The sequence below is a fragment of the Chiloscyllium plagiosum genome, unplaced genomic scaffold (assembly GCF_037043375.1).
Source record: "Chiloscyllium plagiosum isolate Xiang-an unplaced genomic scaffold, Cpla_swu_hap1 HiC_scaffold_35, whole genome shotgun sequence".
NCBI lineage: Eukaryota > Metazoa > Chordata > Chondrichthyes > Orectolobiformes > Hemiscylliidae > Chiloscyllium > Chiloscyllium plagiosum.
The window spans coordinates 52,634,593-52,655,073 of record NW_028270173.1 but is presented as its reverse complement, the minus strand read 5'-3'; the positions used below and the strand labels follow the sequence as shown (position 1 = coordinate 52,655,073).

The window sequence follows — 20,481 nt, the reverse complement described above, 5'->3', positions numbered from 1 at the left end:
CCAAATGGCTTTGACAGTCTGCTCAGGGAACCGCTCGATAGGATCCGCCCTCTCCTTTTCCCGAAGGGTCTCAAAGACACTACGTGCTGACCACTTCCTGATGGACTTGTGGTGAAAGGTGTTTTTCTTCATAAACTTCTCCACAAAGGACAAGTGACACGGAACGGTCCAACTACTCGGAGCGTTCCGCGGCAGCGAGGCCAGGCCCATCCTTCGCAACACCGGGGACAGGTAGAACCTCAGTACGTAGTGACACTTGGTGTTTGTGTACCGGGGATCCACGCACAGCTTGATGCAGCCACACACATCTGCCCAGTTTCTGCCTCACTTTGCTGATACACTCCTCCCAGGTCTTGGCGCACGCCCCAGCCCCCCCGAACCAAATACCCAGCACCTTCAGGTGGTCGGTCCTGACGGGGAAGGGGATCGAGGATTGGTTGGCCCAGTTCCCGAAGAGCATGGCCTCGTTCTTGCCTCGGTTTACCTTGGCCCCCGAGGCCCGTTCGAACCGGTCACAAATGCACATGAGTCTGCTCACGGACAGCGGATCCGAGCAGAAAACGGCGACGTCATCCATGTACAGGGAGGCCTTAACCTGCAGGCCCCCACTGCCAGGAATAGTCACCCCTCTCAGGCTCGCATCCTTCCTGATGGACTCGGCAAATGGCTCTATGCAGCACACAAACAAGGCAGGAGAGAGAGGGCAGCCCTGCCTGACTCCAGATCTGACTGGGAAGCTATCTGATTCCCACCCATTGATTGAGACTGCACTGACAATGTTGGTGTAGAGCAGTCTGATCCAATTACAGATTCCCTCCCCAAAGCCCATTTTGGAGAGAACATCTCTCATATACCTGTGTGATATCCTGTCAAAGGCTTTCTCCTGGTCCAGGCTGCTCAGGCAGGTGTCCAACCCCCTGTCCTGCACGTAGGCGATCGTATCCCTGAGGAGTGCGAGACTCTCAGCGATCTTCCTGCCCGGCACAGCACAGGTTTGGTCAGGGTGAATCACCGACCCCAGAGCAGACCTGACCCGGTTGGCAATTACCTTTGACAGAATTTTGTAATCCGCATTCAACAGTGAGATTGGTCTCCAATTTTTGAGTTCCTCCCTCTCCCCCTTCCGCTTGTAGATGAGGGTGATGATGCCTTTCCTCATGGATTCACTCATGGTACCTGCCCGAAGCATACTGACATACACCTCCAGCAGGTCCTGGCCAATCAAGTCCCACAGAGCGGAATAGAGCTCGACCGGTAAGCCGTCGCTTCCGGGAGTTTTATGCTTTTCGAAGGACTCGAGGGCCTTGGTCAGCTCATCCAGAGATAGCGGCTGGTACAGCCTCTCCCGTGTTCTGTCGTCTAAGACCTCCGTGATAGAGGACAGGAACGACTGGGAGGCCGCGCTGTCAATTGGCTTCTAGTCATACAGACTGGCGTAGAAGGATTTACTGATCCTCATGACGTCAGCCTGAGATGACGTTAGCGAGCCATCTTCTTCCTTCAGGCTGCTGAGCACAGAGCTCTCTTTGTGCACCTTCTGGAAGAAGAAACGTGAGCACGTCTCGTCCTGCTCCACCGAGCGGACCCTGGACCGGAAGATTATCTTGGAGGCCTCTGAGGCAAAGAGCGAGGCTTGCTAGCCGTTCACCTCCTTGAGGTCCTCCGTGACATCCACCTCCATCGTCTGCAGCAGGAGCAGGTTCTGCATACTTTCCTGGAGCTGGGACAGTTTTCCCCGGTTCTCTCTCGTCTCCTGAACACCTTTGAGGATGAAGAGTCTCTTGATGTTCCCTTTTACTGTTTCCCACCAGTCCGCTGGGGACTCAAAGAGGGGCTTCACGGTTCTCCAACCTGCATAGTCCCTCTTGAGCTCCTCAATGTTTCCCGGGGTCAACAGCTTGGTGTTCATCTTCCACGTTCCCTTACCAGCCCGCTGCTCGTCCTGTAGGTGACATTCGGCCAGGAGGAGGCAGTGGTCAGAGAAGAACACCGGCTTGATGTCGGTGGATCTGACCGAGAGCGTTCGGGACACAAACAGGTAATCTATCCTTGAGCGGATAGACCCGTCTGCCCGTGACCAGGTGTATCTACGCTGGGCTCCGTCTGCAGGGGTGCTGAAGACATTGTGCAGCTTGGCATCTTTTACCGTGTCCATCAGGGCTCTGGACGTGGCGTCCAGTTTACTGTCCCCCCCGCCGGATCGTCCATCTGCATCAATGATACAGTTGAAGTCTCCGGCCAGACTGACTGGCCTGGACGTAGCCAGCAACAGTGGGAGCTGCTGCAGGACGGCCAACCGTTCACTCTTACACACTGGGGCGTACACATTAATCAGTCTCAGGGGAGCATTCCTGTACATGACGTCGGCGACGAGGAGACGCCCGCCCATCACCTCCTTAACCTCGGAGATGGTGAAATTGCCTCCTCTCAACAGGATACCCAGACCAGAGGCGCGGCTATCGTTGCCCCCCGACCAAACTGACGACCCATGGGCCCACAAGTTCGACCATCTCCTGTAGCTGCTGAGGTGCGGTATCCCACACTCCTGCAGAAACAGGACGTCGGCTTTAACGTTGGCCAGGAAGGCCATCGTAGAAACACATCGTGTAGCCGATTTGATGCTACGCACATTGATGCTGGCAATTTTAAACCCCATTTTAACAGTTTACGAGGTTAACAGTGTCCATTTGCTGCTGGTCGTGCCCCTCTGGGGTAGCTGTGTGCACCCCTGTGGTGACGGCAAACTGCTGGATCTTCCCAGGGCTGAGGTAGCTGTCCGGCTCCACGCTGGAGCCATTTCCCTGTTCTGGGTCTTCGGGTCGGGCCCAGGCTCCGCATGGTCCAGTTCTCCGTCTGACAGCGGTGCTGTCACAGGACCGCTGCTCCCAGTTACCTGGAGCTGTGGGCCGGTGGATACCTCTTGGTTCTCACCGGGTGGGGGGAGGCCTTTACCCATCCCCTCAGAGGGATGGTCTTTTCCTGCTTGGGCGGTGCTGCCCTCCTTTTTCCCCACGGCGCTCTGTCTCTTCCTCTGGTGACGACCCTCCTTGCGCCCGTCCTCACCGTCGGAAGAGCTGCCTGTATCCTCGCCGTGTAGGTGTCACTTCCCCCCTCGCTGGGTGGCTCTGGGAGGTTTCCTCTTCCTGCTTTTCACGGTAATCCAATCCTCTGCCTCCTTTGATCCCTCCTCTTCCATTTCCTCCGTCTGTCCTGAAGGAGCTTGGATCGGCTGCTGCACCTCCCCGCTGTCTGCCGTCTGCTCCCCTACAGCCTGCCCTTCCTTCTGGGTGCCTCCAGACACCGTTCCCGTGCTGTTTTGTGGTACCTTGCTGGTCTTACTCGGTCCACGGCTCGTGTTGCCACCTCCGGCCATCTGTGCGTAGGTGGCGGCCCCTCGTCTTGGGCAGGCCTTGTACATGTGGCCCGCCTCTCCGCACAGATTACAGTTCTTGGCCTCCTTACATTCCTTGGTCGGGTGGCCTTCCTGCTTGCAATTTCAGCAGACGGTTACCTTACAATCCGCCGCCATGTGGCCTGACCTCCCGCAGGTTCGGCACACTTTCGGCTGCCCTGCGTATGTCAGGTAACCTCTGCTTCATCCGATGGCAAAGCTGGAGGGTGGGTGGAGGATGTTCCCACTGGCATCGACCCTCAAGGTTACCCTGACCTGTCATTTGCTGGTCCAGATCCCGAAAGAATCGACCACATCGGTACTCTCTCCCTCGACCTGGACATATCTTCTCAAGAAGGTCAGGACTTGGTGAGTGTGGTGGAGGAGGATGGCCCACTTTGCCTCGGTCTTGGGAGAAGCACTATCGACTCAGACTTGCTGAGTCACCTCCATCATGGATCCCTGAGCCTGGGCTGAGTTAAACATGGAGTCTCCTTCTCCTCCCCGCAGTGTTTACAAGACTTTAGATCAGGAATGATGAAGCTGTTTGGTTTCTCCCAATCGATGTGAAAATTAAAATTCTCCATTGGAACCATTTCCCATTTGCTCGGAGCTTCTCTGATCTCGGGGTTTCTACATCCTGCTGTCAGGAGACCTGGACACAAATCCCATCAGAGTCTCCCAGACTGTGCTGCCTTCAATGTGTAAAAGATCAGGCTGGCTGTATAACAGGCGGCTGGTCAAACATCCCCCATTTCAAACTCTCCCCAAGAGACTCACATTCACCACAGACACAGAGAGAGAGAGAGAGAGAGAGAGAATGGAAAGCTGAATTCTGTACTTACCGGGAGAGACCCGGGAAAAACACAGGGAGATGGAGAGAAGGATCAGCAACATTTTGGGAATCCACTCTCCCTATTCCCATCAGGGATTGGGAATAAAACATTCAGGGTGAGGGAATGGGATCAACTGCTGTTAGAGTCTATAAGAACAAACCACCTTCTCCCCGCCACTCCATGTCAATGCTGAGCTGCAGATCATTTCCTGAACTTCAAGCTGCAGAAGCAGAGAGTCAATGATTGGTCCCAGTCTCAGTAAAATACCCAATAAAGAGATGAACAGATTCCTGTCACCAGTTCCCAGGATGGTCACACTCAGACAGGTTGAGTTACCCTCAGGGAAACAGCTCAGTCATCACCAGGCAGGCGTGTGCTCCCTCCCAGGTGGGGAACACTTCAGCGGGCAGGGACATTCAGCTTCAGATCTTCCGGTGACCATCCTCCAATGCAGACTTCAGGACAGGCAATAACACAAAGTGGCCGAGAAGAGGCTGATAGTGAAGTTACGGAACCGGGATAAGGGAAGGGAGATAGGCAGATACACATAGAGTGTTCAGTGTGCACCCATACACAGCTCACTCAGGACTGTAGAAAGATGTACACACACGGGTAATAGGTACAATGTCAGATACATGGAGAAGTTGGACTGCAGGGTCTGTTTCCGTGACTCTATGCCCGAGGGACTCTCCTGATGTACCGTCACCTCCCCCAGTTGGAAGGACTGAGCCATATGTTTACTGTGAGAGGGGGATCCCAGGGTCCTAGTGCTGTCCTGATACTCCTTGAGCTGGTGGGGGAGGCCTCTTCTCACCCCCAGCCTTCCTGGCTCAGAGCCTGAACCTCAGCCTGGCTGTGCTGGAGCTTCCCCGTCACTGGGACCGGGTCATCACTTAGCACTTGTTCCATTTTTCTGCTTCTGCAGCTTCACATCAAACAATGGATCAAATTTCTCAACAAATAGGATGCAGTCTCCAAAGATTGTTGTATTACTGGTTTTTCCAGTTTGTAAACAGAAGCTGTTTCCCCATCAGAGTGTTTAATTCGCAGTCCCTGATTGGAATAGGGACAGTGTATTCCCAGAATGTTGTGATCCTTTCCTTTACCTGCCTGTATTTTTCCTGAGTCTCTCCCGATGAGTACAGAATTCAGCTTTCCATTCTCTCTCTGTGAACTGGGAGATTAAAAGGCCATTCGTGAATCATAGAATCCCTACAGATAATCCACCCAACATACACATCCCTGCACATGTTAGCCAAAAAATAAACCCTGTACACTGGGCAATTGAGCATGGCCAATCCACCCAGGGTGCACCTGTTCGACTGCGGCAGGAAACTGGAGCACCCGGAGGAACCCCATGCAGACTCAGGGAAACTACACACAGACTGTCGCCCAAGGCTGGAATCAAACTCAGGTCCCTGGGGCTGTGAGGCAGAAGTGCTAACCACTGAAGCATGGTGCCACCCTGGGTCATGGGTCACAGGTCAGTATCAGTCACTGCTAACCCTCTGCTGGCTGGGAATCCCTTGGACCCTGGTGTTCTTCCTGGTACTGAGTCTAATTCAGGACACAGTCACAGGGGAGACACTCAGACCCTGGGAGGGGGGAGTGTGGAAGGGGGAGTGCAGAGAGAGAAACACCCAGGCTCACCCCCAGGGTCAAGGTTCTGGGTCATGTGGCAATGCGAATTGGGCTATTCTACCAGGAAAGGAAGCACCTGATGGGATTTATAAAACATTAAACAGTCTGGAAAAGGGAAATCTGAGATTGGTTTTAAACGACACCGAGAGATTCAGAACAGGAGGACACAGTTACAGTGAGAGAGATTCTTCACCCAGTCAGTGATCAATGACCTAAACCTGACAGAGAGTTTAATGTGAGGGAACATGGAGTGGATTAATTACAGAGAGTCAGGTTGCCTGTGGGCTATTGTGAAAAGGATTTATTTCAGAATTGATTGAAACTTTTAATTACAGTGAATCCGGTTGGTACAGGTACAGAGAACCGGGGGGGGGGGGGGGGGGATTGATGTTGAGAGTCAGGTACAGAGAACCCGGGGGGGGGGGGGGGGGGTGGGAATTGATGATGAGAATCAGGTACAGAGATCCCAGTGTTGGGGGGGGGGGGGAGTTGATGGTGAGGGTCAGGTATTGAGAGCCCAGTGAGGAATGGGGGGGGAGATTAATGTGAGAGTCAGGTACAGAGAACCCAGTGGGGGGGGGTGATCGACGATGAGAGTCAGGTACAGAGAACCCAGTGTCGGGTGGGGGTGGGGTGGAAACAGACTGTTCACTGGCCAATAACCATCTTGTGAGAACATATTTCCCCATTAAACCTCATGGCACACCCCCAAGCCCCTCCCCTCCTGTGGGATGTGAACAGATCGAGCAGATGAAGACTGTGTGTCCATGAGGTACTGTGGGTCATCAACACCAGCAGAACTGCCATCCAATACAAACTGTAACCTCATGGCTCACCCCAACCCCCAGTCTCTCATTACCACCAAGCCAGGGGACCAACCCCGGTTCAATGCGGAATGTGGGAGGGATCACAGGAGCAGGACCAAGGAGAGATGAAAAATGATGTCTTTTTTATTCACTGCAGGGATGTGGGAATCACTGGCTGCTGGAATTTATTTCCCGTCCCTAACGGTCCTTGAGAAGGTGGGGGTGAGGTACCTTCCTGAACAGCAGCAGCTCATGTGGTGGTGGGAGACCCACAATGTCATTAGGGAGGGAATTCCAGGATTTTGACCCAGTGACAGTGAAGGAAGTGCAATACATTTCCAAGTCAGGATGGTGAATGGCTTGGAGGGGAACTTGTAAGTGATGGTGTTGGTCAGTGAAGTGACAGATCAGGACTGATTGTGCAGTAAACAGCAGAGGGAGCAGAGTCAGAACTTAGTGTTTCCACAACCGATAGATAAGATCGAAGCTCTGCTGTCCTGTCACATCCAGGTGTGAACATTGAACAACTCCCTGGAGGAGAAAGAGGCTTCTCATTCTGGAATGATACTTTGGTCACGGGATTCCTCCTCCAGAGACAATAACCATGTATCACACCTCCCCCAGTTTTTGTATTGATTCTGTTTGTGTGAGATGTGGGGGTCTCTGACTGGCCAGCATTTATTACCCGTCCCTAGTTGCCCTTGAGATGGTGGTGGTGATCTGCCTTCTTGAACTGCTGCTGTCTACCTCCTGTGGGTTGAGCCACAATGCCATTAGGGAGGGAAATCCAGGATTTTGGCCAGCAACAGTGAAGGAATGGTGACATATTTCTGAGTCAGGATGGTGAGTGACTTGGAGGGAACATGAAGGTGGTGGTGTTCCCATTTATCTGCTGACCTTGACCTTCCAGATGGAGGTGGTTGTGGGTTTGGAAGGCACTGTTTAAGGATCTTTGATGAATTTCCGTAGATAGCAAACACTGCTGTAACTGAGTGTCAGTGATGGAGGGACTGGATGTTGGTGGATACAGTGCCAATCAGTTGGGTTGCTAGGTCCTGGATGGTATCAAGCTTCTTCAGTGTTGAGATGGCTGTACTCATCCAGGCAAGCAGGGAGTATTCCATCACACTCCTGACCTGTATCTTGTAGTTGGTGGACAGGCTTTGGGAAATCAGGAGACGTGTTACTTGCTGCAGTATCTCTAGCCTCTGACCTGCTCTTGACGACACTGCATTTATGTGGTGAGTCCAACTGAGTTTCTGATCAATGATAACTCACAGGCTGTTGACAGTGGGGGGATTCATTGATGGTAACACCATTGAATGCCAAGGAGTGGTGGTGAGATTGTCTCTTGTTGGTGATGGTTATAACTTGGCATTTGTGTGGCGCAAATGTTACTTGCCACTTGTCAGCCCAAGCCTGGATATTGTCCAGACCTTGTTGCATTTGAACATGGACTGCTTCAGTGTCTGAGGAGTTGCAAATAGTGCTGAACATTGTGCAATCACTGGCAAACATCCCCATTTCTGACCTTATGATGGAGGGAAGGTCATTGATGAAGCAGCTGAAGACGGTTGGGCCTTGGACAATACCCTGAGGGACTCCTGCAGAGCTTTCCTGGAGCTGAGGTGACTGACCTCCAACAACCAAGACCACCTTCCTATGTGTCAGGTATGACTCTATCCACTGGAGAGTTTTCCCCCAATATCCATTGATTCCAGTTCTGCTCGAGTTCCATGATGCCACACTCGGTCGAATGCAGCCTTGATGTCAGGGGCTGTCACTCCCACCTCCCCTCTGGAATTCAACTCTTGTCCATGTTCGAACCAAGGCTGTATTGAGGTCAGGAGCTGAGTGACCCTGGCAGAGCCCAAACTGGGCGTCACTGAGCAGGTTATTGTTGAGCAAGTGCTGCTTGATAGCACTGTTAATGACACCTTCCATCACTTTACTGATGATCGAGAGGAGACTGATGGGGCAGATTGGGTTTGTCCTGCTTTTTGTGTCTAAGATATACCTGGGCAATTTTCTACATTGTTGGGTAGATGCCAGTGTTGTAACTGGACTGGAACAGTTTGGATAGGGGAGTGGCAAGTTTTCGAGCACAAGCCTTCAGTACTATTGCCTGAATGTTGTCAGGGCCTGAAGCCTTTGCAGTACCCAGTGTCTTCAACTGTTTCTTGATATCACGTGGAGTGAATTGAATTGGCTGAAGACTGGTATCTGTAATGCTGGGGACCACTGGAGGAGGCTGAGATGACACTTCTGACTGAAGATTGCTGTGAAACCTTCAGGCCTATCTTTCACACTGATGTAATGGGCTGTTTCATCAGTGAGAGTGGGAATATTTGTGGAGCCTCCAGTGAGTTGGCTGGATGTGGCAGGACTGCAGAGCTGAGATCAGGTCTGTTGGTTGTGGGATAACTTAGCTCTGTCTGTCACTTGCAGCTTATGTTGTGTGACATGCAAGTCATCCTGTTTGGTGGCTTCACCAGGTTGACACCTCATCTTCAGGTATGTCTGGTGCTGCTCCTGGCATGCCCTCCTGCACTCCCCATTGAACCAGGGTTAATCCCCTGGCTTGGTGTTAATGGTTCAGTGGGGGCTATGCCAGGGCATGAGGTTACAGATTGTGCTGGAGTATGGTTCTGCTGCTGTTGGTGGCCCACAGTGCCTCATGGATACCCAGGCTTGAGCTGCTAGATCTGATCCAAGTCTGTTCCATTTAACACAGTGATAGTACCACACAATACGATGGAGATTATTCCCAATGTGACAGTGGGACTTTGCCTCCACAAGGACAGTGCGATGGTCACTCTCACTGAGACTGTCATGGACATTTGCACCTGCAGCTGCCAGATTGGAAAGATGGAATCAAGTATGTTTTTCCCTCTTGTTGGTTCCCTCACCACCTGCTGCAGACCCAGTCTAGTAGCTATGTCCTTTTGTACAAGTCTGATGTTGGTCATCAAACCCACCACACACACACACACACTCACATCCTCAGGGAATATCGATGGAATGGAAGCGATGTCCAGAATCTCCATCAGGTTCTGACACAATCTCCATTCCCTCACACTTGCGTGTTCCCACTCTCTGGGAATGGACTTTCCCTGATTGTTTTGACGAGTATGGAGTTATCATCTGGGATTTGGATTTTACAATAGAGGCAGATGGATATGGTTTTAACTCCCCAGTTCACACTGATTAGATTAGATTACATTACTTACAGTGCGGAAACAGGACTTCAGCCCAACAAGTCCACACCGACCCGCCACCCATCCAGACGCATTCCCCTACATTTACCCCTCCACCTAACACTACAGGCAATTTAGTATGGCCCATTTACCTAACCTGCTCATTTTTGGACTGTGGGTGGAAACCCATGCAGACACGGGGAGAATGTGCAAACTCAGCACAGACAGTCGCCTGATGCAGGAATTGAACCCGGGTCTCTGGCGCTGTGAGGCAGCAGTGTTAACCAGTGTGCCACCGTGCCACCCAAATTGAACTCTGCAACTGCCACAAGCTGCTGCTGTGTAAATGAATATAATCGTTCTCGTGAAATCATTAATAAAAATATCACAATCAATAAGTCTATATATAACTTTTAATGATTACAAATGACACATATTGGTGATTGTAGTTAAACAATGGTGATAAGTAGTGATAGATTTTAGTATTCAACAATAACTCAGATTTATAATATTTATATATTTATCTAAGAATTAGAATATGTAAAACTGATATTTATGTACAGAAATTTGCATAACATTTGAAATTTCTTAACGTCAGATGCAAAATCAATTTCTTTCAATATAAAAACTGTCTCCGAGTTCCCTCAGGACGTTGCTTCATTTCAGATGAGAAAGTGTGAGGGAGGAACCATCTGTGAAGATCCCTCTGACGGTGGCACTGCTCACATTTCTGAGACGGGATGGAAACACGACTTGAGAAGGTCTCACTTGAAGAACCAGGATCCAAACCTGGGGATCTGGGATCCACTGCTCAATCTGTGGAAACACATTCCCAGAAAAATTGATCTCAGTCCTGAAGGAATTGAGTGTGAACAATGAGCTGTAATTCTGTGTGTCTGCTGTGACATGGAAGGATAGACAATGGTGTCCATGTTCACACTGGAACAGGAGAATCCTGTTATTCCGCAATGAGGCTCCGGGAATATCCTGTACTGGGGCCCAGGAAACCCACAAGGTCAGGAATGGACAGACAGGAGGCAATCACTTCAGGTTGGGAAGGGGAGGGGAATTAGTCTGACAGGGTTTACCAGTGACTGGGAGGGTGGGACAGGGTCAGCAGGGGAGGGGAATTAGTCTGACAGGGTTTAACTGTGACTGAGAGGGTGGGACAGGGTCAGGGGGGGTGGGAGGGGAAATGGTTTGACAGGGTTTAACAGTGACTGTGAGGGTGGGACAGGGTCAGGAGGGGAGGGGAATTAGTCTGATAGGGTTTAACAGTGTATGGGAGGGTGGGACAGGGTCAGGAGGGATGTGAAAATGTTCCAAATAAATCGAGAGAATCTAAATCTAATAAATTTCAGTCAGAGAAAAGTTGACATGTCACTTACCGAATCATGAAGAAGCTGCACCAGAGATATCAGAAGCTGAGAAAATAAAAACAGAATGTGAGAAGTTATATCAAATATAAAATGAGACAGTGTGAGATATTCTCCATCACTCACTGGACCCAGGATTTAATCACCCTCAGCACTAACTAACCAGACTCTCCGAGCACCCCCAGTGGGAATTAAGTGTGAGTGAGTGGAGGGAGGGGCAGTGGGGGAAGGGAATGGAGGGTGACAGTTCGAAGGAGAGACACTGGGGACATGGAGTAGAGAAACAGGACGATAAGAGAGTGTTGGCTGAGAAACAGCATGGTGAGGAGACGGACCCATCACCCTGAGCAACACCCTGGCAAATATAACTCTACACTCTCATAGGGGCAGCACGGATGGCTCAGTGGTTAGCACTGTTGCCTCACAGCACCAGGGACCCGGGTACAATTCCCACCTCGGGTTACTGTGCGGAGTTTGCACACTCTCCCCGTGTCTGTGTGGGTTTCCTCTGGGTGCTCCAGTTTCTGCCCACAATCCAAAGGTGTGCAGGTCAGGTGAATTGGCCATGCTACATTGCACATAGTGTTAGGTGTGTTCGTCAGGGGTAAATATAGGGTTGGGGAATGGGTCTGGGTGGGTTACCCTTTGGAGGGTCTGTGTGGACTTGTTGGCCTGAAGGGCCTGTTTCCACACTGTAGGGAATCTACTCTACACCTCCCATTACCTTATCCATCATTCCCAACACTCTGTCCCCTCAGCCACTTACTGGGAGCTGTTGTGTAGGTCCCATTTGGTGAATCTGCAGAAACAAAATAAATGTCCATTAGGATGGGGAATAATCCATTCTCAGAGAGTGAGAACACAACAAGTGAGGGAATGGAGATTGATGTGGGGGTGTTGGTATTGGACTCGTGTGAACACAGTCAGAAATCACACACGGCCCCAAGTTACAGTCCAACAGGTTTGTTTGAAATCACAAGCTTTCTGAGCATAGCCCCTTCCTCAGGTGAAGTGAGAGAGAAGCTCACAGACACCGAATTTATCAGCAGGGAGATCAATGGGCAGAGAGATCAAAAGATCATCCAAATGGGGTGAGTGGAGTCTCTGCAGGTGATCACAAATGTCAGATGGTGGGAGGAAAGTGTCAACAGCTGGATAACAAGAGAAGGGATGATCCAGAATCCCATTAAATGGGGCAGAGAGATCATTCCAAAACATTAAAAATACGGTGGGACTGGAGACAAACCAAATGCCTGGAATAACATGATCGGTATCAGTCACACGCCGAGGGTCAAACCAAAGTAATAAGTCATCCAAAACTGCACAAACTCATTAAGGGAGAGAGAGCTTCAAAATTTATCAAGGAGATGGTGCCCAAACAAGGCAGGAAGGAAGGTTTTACAGGGATTGTGTCAGAAATCCTCATTTCCACACTCCCGTCCATCCTTACACTTAATGGAGATGCAGAAAATCCCTTCCATTCCATTAATATTCAGTCAGTGAGGATCTGATTGGGTGCAGTGGGTCTAATGATCAATATTAGACCTGTTCTGGGCTGATCACATAAAGGAAGATCAGACAGGGAACGAGCCGTGTTTATACGTGTGGATCTGTGTGTGGGAATTCAATCAGTTCCATTCCCCACAGTGCCCTGTACTCCCAGTACTGGAGATCCCCCACACTCACTCTGTCCCCTCAGTTCCACATTCCCCTCTCTCTGATTCTTACCTCTCCGTGACCATTTCCAGATGATTATTCCGACTATCCCGACAATAACAGCCAATAGAATGACCATTGATGCAATGAGACTTCCAAGTTGGGAATGCAGCCAATTGCTTTTCAGATTTTCTGAAACACATTGGAAATATATCAGGATTCTCTCTGTTCCTGGATTTATTTCTAGCTCTGTGTTGATTGGGAACAATTATAACTGCTCCGGGCTGTTGGGAATTGTTGGGATTGGTTGAAATGCTGGTTTGACCCTCTCCCGATTTCACTCTCCAGTGAAGTCACCAAGGATCCCATTGATAGGGGTATAAACATCGTGTTGTGCCTGTCCTGGGGGTTACCTCCCCAGACAGTTCAGTTCCCATTCTCCCCAATATCTCTGTGTCCTGTCCTTACTAGTGCTGGTGGGGTAGATCGGCCTTGGGTGAGGTGAAGGAGTGAGTGAATGGTTGGAGGGGTGTAGTTCAGTCTCCCAGAAAGGCACTTCCTCAGTGGTTGGGCAAGGGGCAGTTTGGGAACTCACTGGTGAGTGTTGGGGATGTTGAGTACCAATGGAATGGGGTTTGGGTGCCACAGTGGGCTGGTGAGGGGGCCTTGTTAGGGATCCAGTTGTGGAGTTCTGTGTTGTGTCCCAGTTGTCTGTCCAGGGTGATGCACTGCGAGTCTGACAGACGTCTGGAGGCGGTGAGCTGGTGTTGGTGCTGGGGAGAGTTCAAGTAATGGTTGCAGAGTATCAGGTCATAGGTTTGAGGGGATGGAGTCAAAGAGTTAAAGAGTCACACAACAAGTGTGCGTGTTCTGTCCAACTTGCCCACGCTGACCAGATATCCTCGTCAGTGTGTGAATGGAGGGATCAGCAGTACGTTTGGAGATGGTCGGTTTTCTAGTTCTCTGGTGTTAGGGACCACACCAGGCCCCCTCAAAATATCTGAAGAAGGGAGTCGAGATCTGAACCGTTTCTTCTTTTAAAACTGGATGGGAAGTGCAGTGTTCCAGATGCAATGCAAGTGTTCAAACAACTCAATGTTAAGCAAAACACAATTTATTTAAACGCTGTAATTAAAATACAAACAAAAGAAAAAGGAATTTTGAATAACTTAACGATTGAAAAATGTAACTGAACATAGTACCTATTACTAATTAACTGTTGCAATATTGTAACATCCTATAAACACCTTGGCAAAAAGGTAAATTCAGACACAGATTCTTACATGCAGTTCTCCAATCCTGGAGAAACAATATCAAGAAGAAAATGCAGACAGTAGTAGCCAGGTGACATTCACTGAACCTGCCAACTCTTTTGAGACCCCAAAGGCTTCTGACGTAACTGATAAAAACCAAACTGAGAAATCTGGATCTGTGAGAGCTGGCCACGCCCATTCAGACTGCTTCTATTGTTCCAGTTTAAAAAAAAACTTCAAGACCTCACAACTTGTTTACCTCAGTCATGATCAGCAGCGAGTTTGGTGCCTCTGCCTTACAACCTCTCTTCAAAACAAAAACTAGGACACCAACAACCTTTTAAAGTGACAGCATCATCACACTAGGAGTTAAAGAAGCTTCCAATCCCTAACCTCAGAACCTGAGATCTTTCCAGAGGGTTCCGGGTACGGTTTGAAACTTCCCAGACAAATCCCATTCAGTGAGTCAGGAATTCTGAGGGGTCCAGACCCTCCTCTCTCAAGGTGTGTCCAGTCTCTGACTGTCTGGCTGCTGGACAATCTGGGCCCATGTCTGGTGCTGAAGCCTGGAATACAAGCAAATCTTCTTGTAATTCTGGTGAGATTATTCCGGAGTGAAATCGATGAGTACTTCACCAATAACAGGGCTGTGGGAATCTGGAATCCCCAAAAGGTGCTGGAAGTTTGGGATTCGGAGACCCTTTCAAACTTAGAATTGAAATCTTTAACGCAACTGAGACCAACATGACATATCAACGCAGAGAACAAGATGGGTAGTTGCAAACAAGGAAGTGAAAAAGTGTCCTCTAAATAGTTTCATCTGTCACATGTATATATATATACACACACACACACAGACACAGACACAGGCACACAGACACAGGCACAGACACACACACACACTCTCCAGTCCCTTACCCCACTGATAGAGCTTGCTCTCTGCCAGGCTGCTGTGTTCAATGTGACAGGAGTATTGCTCCTCATCCCCAGCATTGATCTCAATCTCTTTCTGGATCTGATGGGTCCCATCGTGGTTCGGTTGAACCCCCGAGGATTGGGTCTCAGACATGACCTCTCCATTCCTTAGCCAGGTCACCTCGATGTCTGCAGGATCAAACCCAGTGACCAGGCAGGAGAGAGTGAGCGGCTTTTCCTGACGACTGGGCTCCCTCCTGGAGATGAACACTTCAGGCTGAACTGTGATGGGAAAGGGTGAAACCACAAACAATAGACAGACACTGAATGGAATGGGAGAACGGTTTCATAGATCAGTGAGGTTAGATCCGAACATGGAACAAAACTGAAATACATACCTTTCCTTGTGAAATATTCCTTTCCAACTTCCAGATATCTGTTTAAATGTTCAACAGATGTTTTTTGCAGATATGATTCCCAATAGTAGTTCCAGGATTGATCCGAATTCCATTTCTCTTTATTGATCACTGCAAAGTGATTTGCGGCAACCCATCTCATTCTGTCTGGCTCTAAACTAATGTGGTCCTTTCCATCAAATCCAAATCTCATCGATCTCTTCACAGAGCCATCTTCACTGACCTCAACAGAATGTATCCATTGGAGAGGGTGAATTCCTGTCAGTGACCAGACAGGGATCAATCATCAATAAATAATAGATAATCACACACTGTCTGATCAGAGGGAAAGGGGATCAAATATCAGATGGAAATAGGGGATGAGGGTCACAGTCTGATCAGAGGGGAAAGGGTTCCAATCTCAAGTTAAAGTTGCAGAATTAGTTGACAGTCCTCATTTCACTTTACATTCCAAGGTCAGTGCTGGGGGATAGACTGAGTGGAGTGACCCAGGGGTCAGTGCTGGGAGATGGACTGAGTGGACAGACCCAGGGGTCAGTGCTGGGAGATGGACTGAGTGGACAGACCCAGGGGTCAGTGCTGGGAGATGGACTGAGTGGAGTGACCTGGGGGATAATGTGGACAATTGACGGTGAGATTTTACCTGAAGTCTGGTTTGTCCTTTTCATGATCGATTTCAGATTCCCCTTTGCCAGCCCGGTGTGTGTGATCGCCTGATCTGTAGCATCATCCCAGAATTTCACACTGAGTGAATCAGCCAGGAACTGCTGCCTAGGAACACAGCGACGGGTATCACTGTCAAAGTAACCTGTTTGTATTCCGTTGACCATCGCAACAACAGTGATTTTAGGGAAATCTTGTTCTCCTGAGACAATTGTATATTTTATTGTTCGTGAGTTAGTCTCTGTAATATAAACAGTTCGAGGAGCTGGTTATCAAACTGCAGAACAAGCACTGGAAGGAAAACTGGGAGGGAGAGGAACTAGCAAACAAAACAGAATGTGGCTGGTGGGGGCGAGGAAGAGAGACTTGGGGGATTAAGAGAGCCAGACTGGGGAGGGATGGAGACAGGGGAGGGACAGAGACAGGGGAGGGACAGAGACTGGGGAGGGACAGAGACAGGGAAGGGACGGAGACAGACGAGGGACGGAGACAGACGAGGGACGGAGACTAGCATTGGAAAATAAATACTGGGGATGGGGGAGAGAGAGACACACTGCGGAGGAACTGGGAAATGAGGAAGAGAGACTGTACAGCATGGAGGAGGGACACTGAGGAGTGAGGAGAGAATGTGGAGGGTTTGGAAATGAGATAAGGAAGGTCAGAGGTGAAGAGAGAACATTGGGATGAGGACAAAAGAGACTGGGACCTGGAAGAATAGAATGGGAGGGGTTACAGATCGAGAAGGGCGAGAGGCAGGCGTAGAAGGCAAAGATATTGCAGGGGAGGGAAAGGGATTGGGAGGAGCAAAGGGACTGATGAGGGGATAAAGACTGTGAAGGAGGGGGAGAGAGAGATTACACAGGACAGAAAGAAACTGGGATGGGGAGCGGGGGGAGGGGTTGAGACCAGGGAGGGAAATGAGACTCTGGGGAAGGTTGGATAATAGATTGGGGAGGGGATGGGAAAGAGGCTGAGGTTAGGTGGAGAGAGAGAAAAAGAAAGAAGGAAAGAAGAAGGGAAGAAGAAGGGAAGAAGAAGGGAAGAAGAAGGAAAGAAGAGAGAGACACTGGGGAGGGGAAAGAGAGAGAGAGAGAGAGAGAGAGAACAGCGGGAAGGAAGAGAGAGAGATTGTTGGGAGAAAGCAAGAGACGAGGAAGTTTGCTCAATGATTTGGTTGATGTTTCCTAGTTCTGCCATTGGATGTTAAAAATGTCCAATTTCGCTTCATTTATCCCTGTCATTTAAACAGGAGCTGTGCCACATCATTTCATTCGGTATTCGAACTGGGGTTTGCTTCATTAATTGGGAGGCACTGGTGTTGGACTGGGGTGGACAAAGTTAAAAATCACACAACACCAGGTTCCAGTCCAATCGGTTTATTTGGAAGCACTAATTTTCGGAGAGCTGCTACTTCATCAGGTGATTGTGGAGAATAAGATTGTAGGACACAGAATTTACAGCAAAAGTTTACAGTGTGATATAACTGAAACCATATATTGAAAAAGACCTGGATTGTTTGTTATGTCTCACACACAGACAGACACACACAGACACTCCGACACACACATAACATACACACACGCACACCCACATGCACACATATACATATAAGTTTGTGGGTGAATTTGTACTTGCAGAATTACATTGTACTTTGCTCAAAAACTGCATGAATCCATGTAAGAGTTTGTAAATCCGTTTTTAGATTTGAATCATTCTGACCATTGTGGCACAGACATTCTCACACAGGGAGTTTACACCTTCAATACTTTATCTGGGCCGACATGACACCACTTGTTAAAATGCACTTGAGGATGTAACTTCTAAAAAAAATTAAAACAGTATTATCCCCTCAAGACTGATGACTAAACTTTGTGATCTCAGACTGAGCCCCACTCTCTGAAACTGACCTGTTTCCTGACCCACAGGCTATAATCAGTGAAGATTGGGGACAATATTTCATCCTCACTAACACTTAATTCTGGAGCCGCCCAGGGGTGTGTACTCTGTCCCCTACTGTACTTGTTGTATACCCATGACTGCGTCACCAAATACCAGACTAATGCCATTTACAAGTTCGCTGATGACACCACCACAGTCGGTCAAATCTCAGATGGCGACGATACAGACTACAGATGAAAGACCTGGAAAAACGGTGCACTGAGAATAACCAAGCTCTCAATGCCAGCAAAACCAAGGAACTCATTATTGACTTTCGGTGGGATGTTACTCATGCCCCCCCTACACATTAACAGCACAGAGCTGGAACGAGTGGAGAGTGTCAAGCTCCTGGGAATGGTCATCCACACAAGCTTTCTTGGACTCTTCACATGGATGCATTGGTTACAATGGCCCAACAATGTCTCTTCTTCCTCAGGCAGCTGAGGAAATTTGGCATGACGCTCTGCCAACGTTTATAGGTGCGCCACTGAGAGCATTATATCTGGATGTATCACTACCTGGTATGGCAACTGTACCATTCAAAATCGGAGACGGTTACAGAGAGTGGTGAAGTCGGCCCGGACAATCACAAAGGCCAATCTCCCATCTATAGAATCCATCTACCAGGCCCGCTGTCAAGGAAAGGCCGCCAGCATTCTCAAAGATCCATCCCACCCTGGCAATGTTTTTCTACAACCCCTACCATCGGGGAGAAGGTACAGAAGCCTGAACACATGCACCAGCTGGTTTTGAAACCATTTCGACCCTAAGTTGTTAGAATACTGAATGGATTCACAAACTCTTAACATTCGCCTGTACCTGCGTTTTTGCTTTTGCTGCTGTTTACCTATTATTTACTTACCTGTGCTACTTAACTCTGTGATCTGCCTGTATTGTTCACAAGACAAAGCTTTTCGCTGTGCCTCAGTACATTTGGCAATAAATTCAATACAATTTTGCGGTCAGCCCTGAGCTGTTCAGTTCCCTGACAACCAATCACCTTGCTGTTGGCGGGCAGAGGAGCTCTGTCATTACAACTGGCCATGAGGCCACAAACCAATCAGCTTCACTTTAAACCACCCCTCAGCCCCAGTTTACTGGTGTACTGATCCGTATGTTATCATTCAGGTTTCCCTCATCGAATATGAGTTCCCTGATTGTGGCTGTTAACTTCATCCTATCAGGAAGCCCCAGCTGACAGATATAAACAGGAGGGTCAGGGGTTCTGTCCACTCGAGGAGCTGGCTCCGTGCTAGCTGAGTCACTGTCATGTGCTATGTACCTGTAAATAAAGGGTGACTCCAGTTTGGGGGGAGAAAGTGGAGTCCACACTCGTGTTCTGGAATTAAACATAGGAAATCAATACATAAGAAACAAACAAATGACAGGCAAATGTAGACATTGGACCATTTCAAACTGATGCTGGAAGCCTAGTGATGGGAGATAAGGAAATAGCAGGAGAACGTAACAAGTACTTTGCGTCAGTCTTCACAGTGGAAGATATGAGTAATATCCCAACAATTAAAGGGAGTCAGGGGACTGAGTGGAGTATGGTTGCCATCACAAAAGAGAAAGTGCTAGAAAAGCTAAAAGGTCTTAAAATTGATAAATCTCTTGGCTCCGATGGGCTACATCCTAGAGTTCAGTTTTGGTCCCCACACCTCAGGAAGGACATAATGGCACTGGAGTGTGTCCAGTGGAGATTCAGATGGATAATCCCTGGAATGGTAGGTCTAACATATGAGGAACGGCTGAGGATCCTGGGATTGTATTCATTGGACTTTAGAAGATTAAGGGGAAACTTAGAAACTTAGAGGATAATACATGGCTTGGAAAGGGTGGATGCTAGGAAATTGTTTCCGTTAGGCGAGGAGACTAGGACCCGTGGACACAGCCTTAGAATTAGAGGGAGTAAATTCAGAACAGAAATGCAGAGACATTTCTTCAGCTAGACAGTGGTAGGCCTGTGGAATTCATTGCTGCAGAGTGCAGTGGAGGCCAGGATGCTAAATGTCTTCAAGTCAGAGAATGATAAATTCTTGATGTCACAAGGAATTAAGGGCTACGGGGAGAGTGCTGGTAAGTGGAGTTGAAATGCCCATCAGCCATGATTGAATGGCGGAGTGGACTCGATGGGCCGAATGGCCTTACTTCCACTCCTATGTCTTATGGTCTTATGGAAATGAGAGAGGCATGGGAACAGATTTGGCTCGAGTAGATTGGGCGGGAAGGCTCAAAGGTAAGAGAGTGGATGAGCAGTGGCAGTTGTTTAAGGGGCTAGTAAAATTCCTCATAACTAAACTATATCCCAGTGAGTAAGAAAGGTGGTAAAGCGTTGTGGTGGGGCGGGGTGGGGGGAAGGTGGGGTGGAGGGCAGGGGGTAGAAGGTCAAA

At 49.1% G+C, this 20,481-nt stretch overlaps 3 protein-coding genes and 1 long non-coding RNA gene across 4 annotated transcripts in view; 1 reads left to right on the top strand and 3 right to left on the bottom strand.

Moving 5' to 3' along the window:
* Window positions 1-4,885, bottom strand: part of LOC148140885 (cytochrome P450 2K1-like) — a 34,750-nt gene extending 29,865 nt beyond the window's left edge. The window contains exon 1 of the mRNA XM_087979619.1: window positions 4,237-4,885. The gene's annotated coding sequence lies outside the window, so the exon portion shown is untranslated. The remainder of the gene's footprint in view (window positions 1-4,236) is intronic.
* Window positions 1-20,481, top strand: part of LOC148140878 (H-2 class I histocompatibility antigen, alpha chain-like) — a 450,761-nt gene that overhangs the window by 265,124 nt on the left and 165,156 nt on the right. The window lies entirely within an intron of this gene.
* The window catches only part of LOC148140883 (uncharacterized), a 39,884-nt gene continuing 29,669 nt past the window's right edge, over window positions 10,267-20,481 (bottom strand). The window contains exon 2 of the long non-coding RNA XR_015753099.1: window positions 10,267-10,687. This is a non-coding gene — a long non-coding RNA (uncharacterized LOC148140883). The remainder of the gene's footprint in view (window positions 10,688-20,481) is intronic.
* LOC148140884 (class I histocompatibility antigen, F10 alpha chain-like) lies at window positions 11,264-16,317 on the bottom strand. Its single transcript, XM_087979780.1, has 6 exons — window positions 16,131-16,317; window positions 15,470-15,745; window positions 15,075-15,353; window positions 12,976-13,095; window positions 12,014-12,046; window positions 11,264-11,295 (listed from the first exon to the last, which is right to left on the bottom strand). The coding sequence occupies exons 1-6, from the start codon at window positions 16,315-16,317 to the stop codon at window positions 11,264-11,266; spliced, it is 927 nt and encodes a 308-aa protein (XP_087835906.1).

Bases quoted from the DNA above. Each gene is read 5' to 3' on its own strand.
- LOC148140884 (XM_087979780.1), bottom strand. From the start codon at position 16,317: ATGGTCAACGGAATACAAACAGGTTACTTTGACAGTGATACCCGTCGC. The intron at 15,746-16,130 runs GTAAAATCTCAC...GGTCACTGACAG, and splicing joins AAGGACAAACCAGACTTCAG to GAATTCACCCTCTCCAATGG. The intron at 11,296-12,013 runs GTAAGTGGCTGA...TTATTTTCTCAG, and splicing joins GACCTACACAACAGCTCCCA to CTTCTGATATCTCTGGTGCA.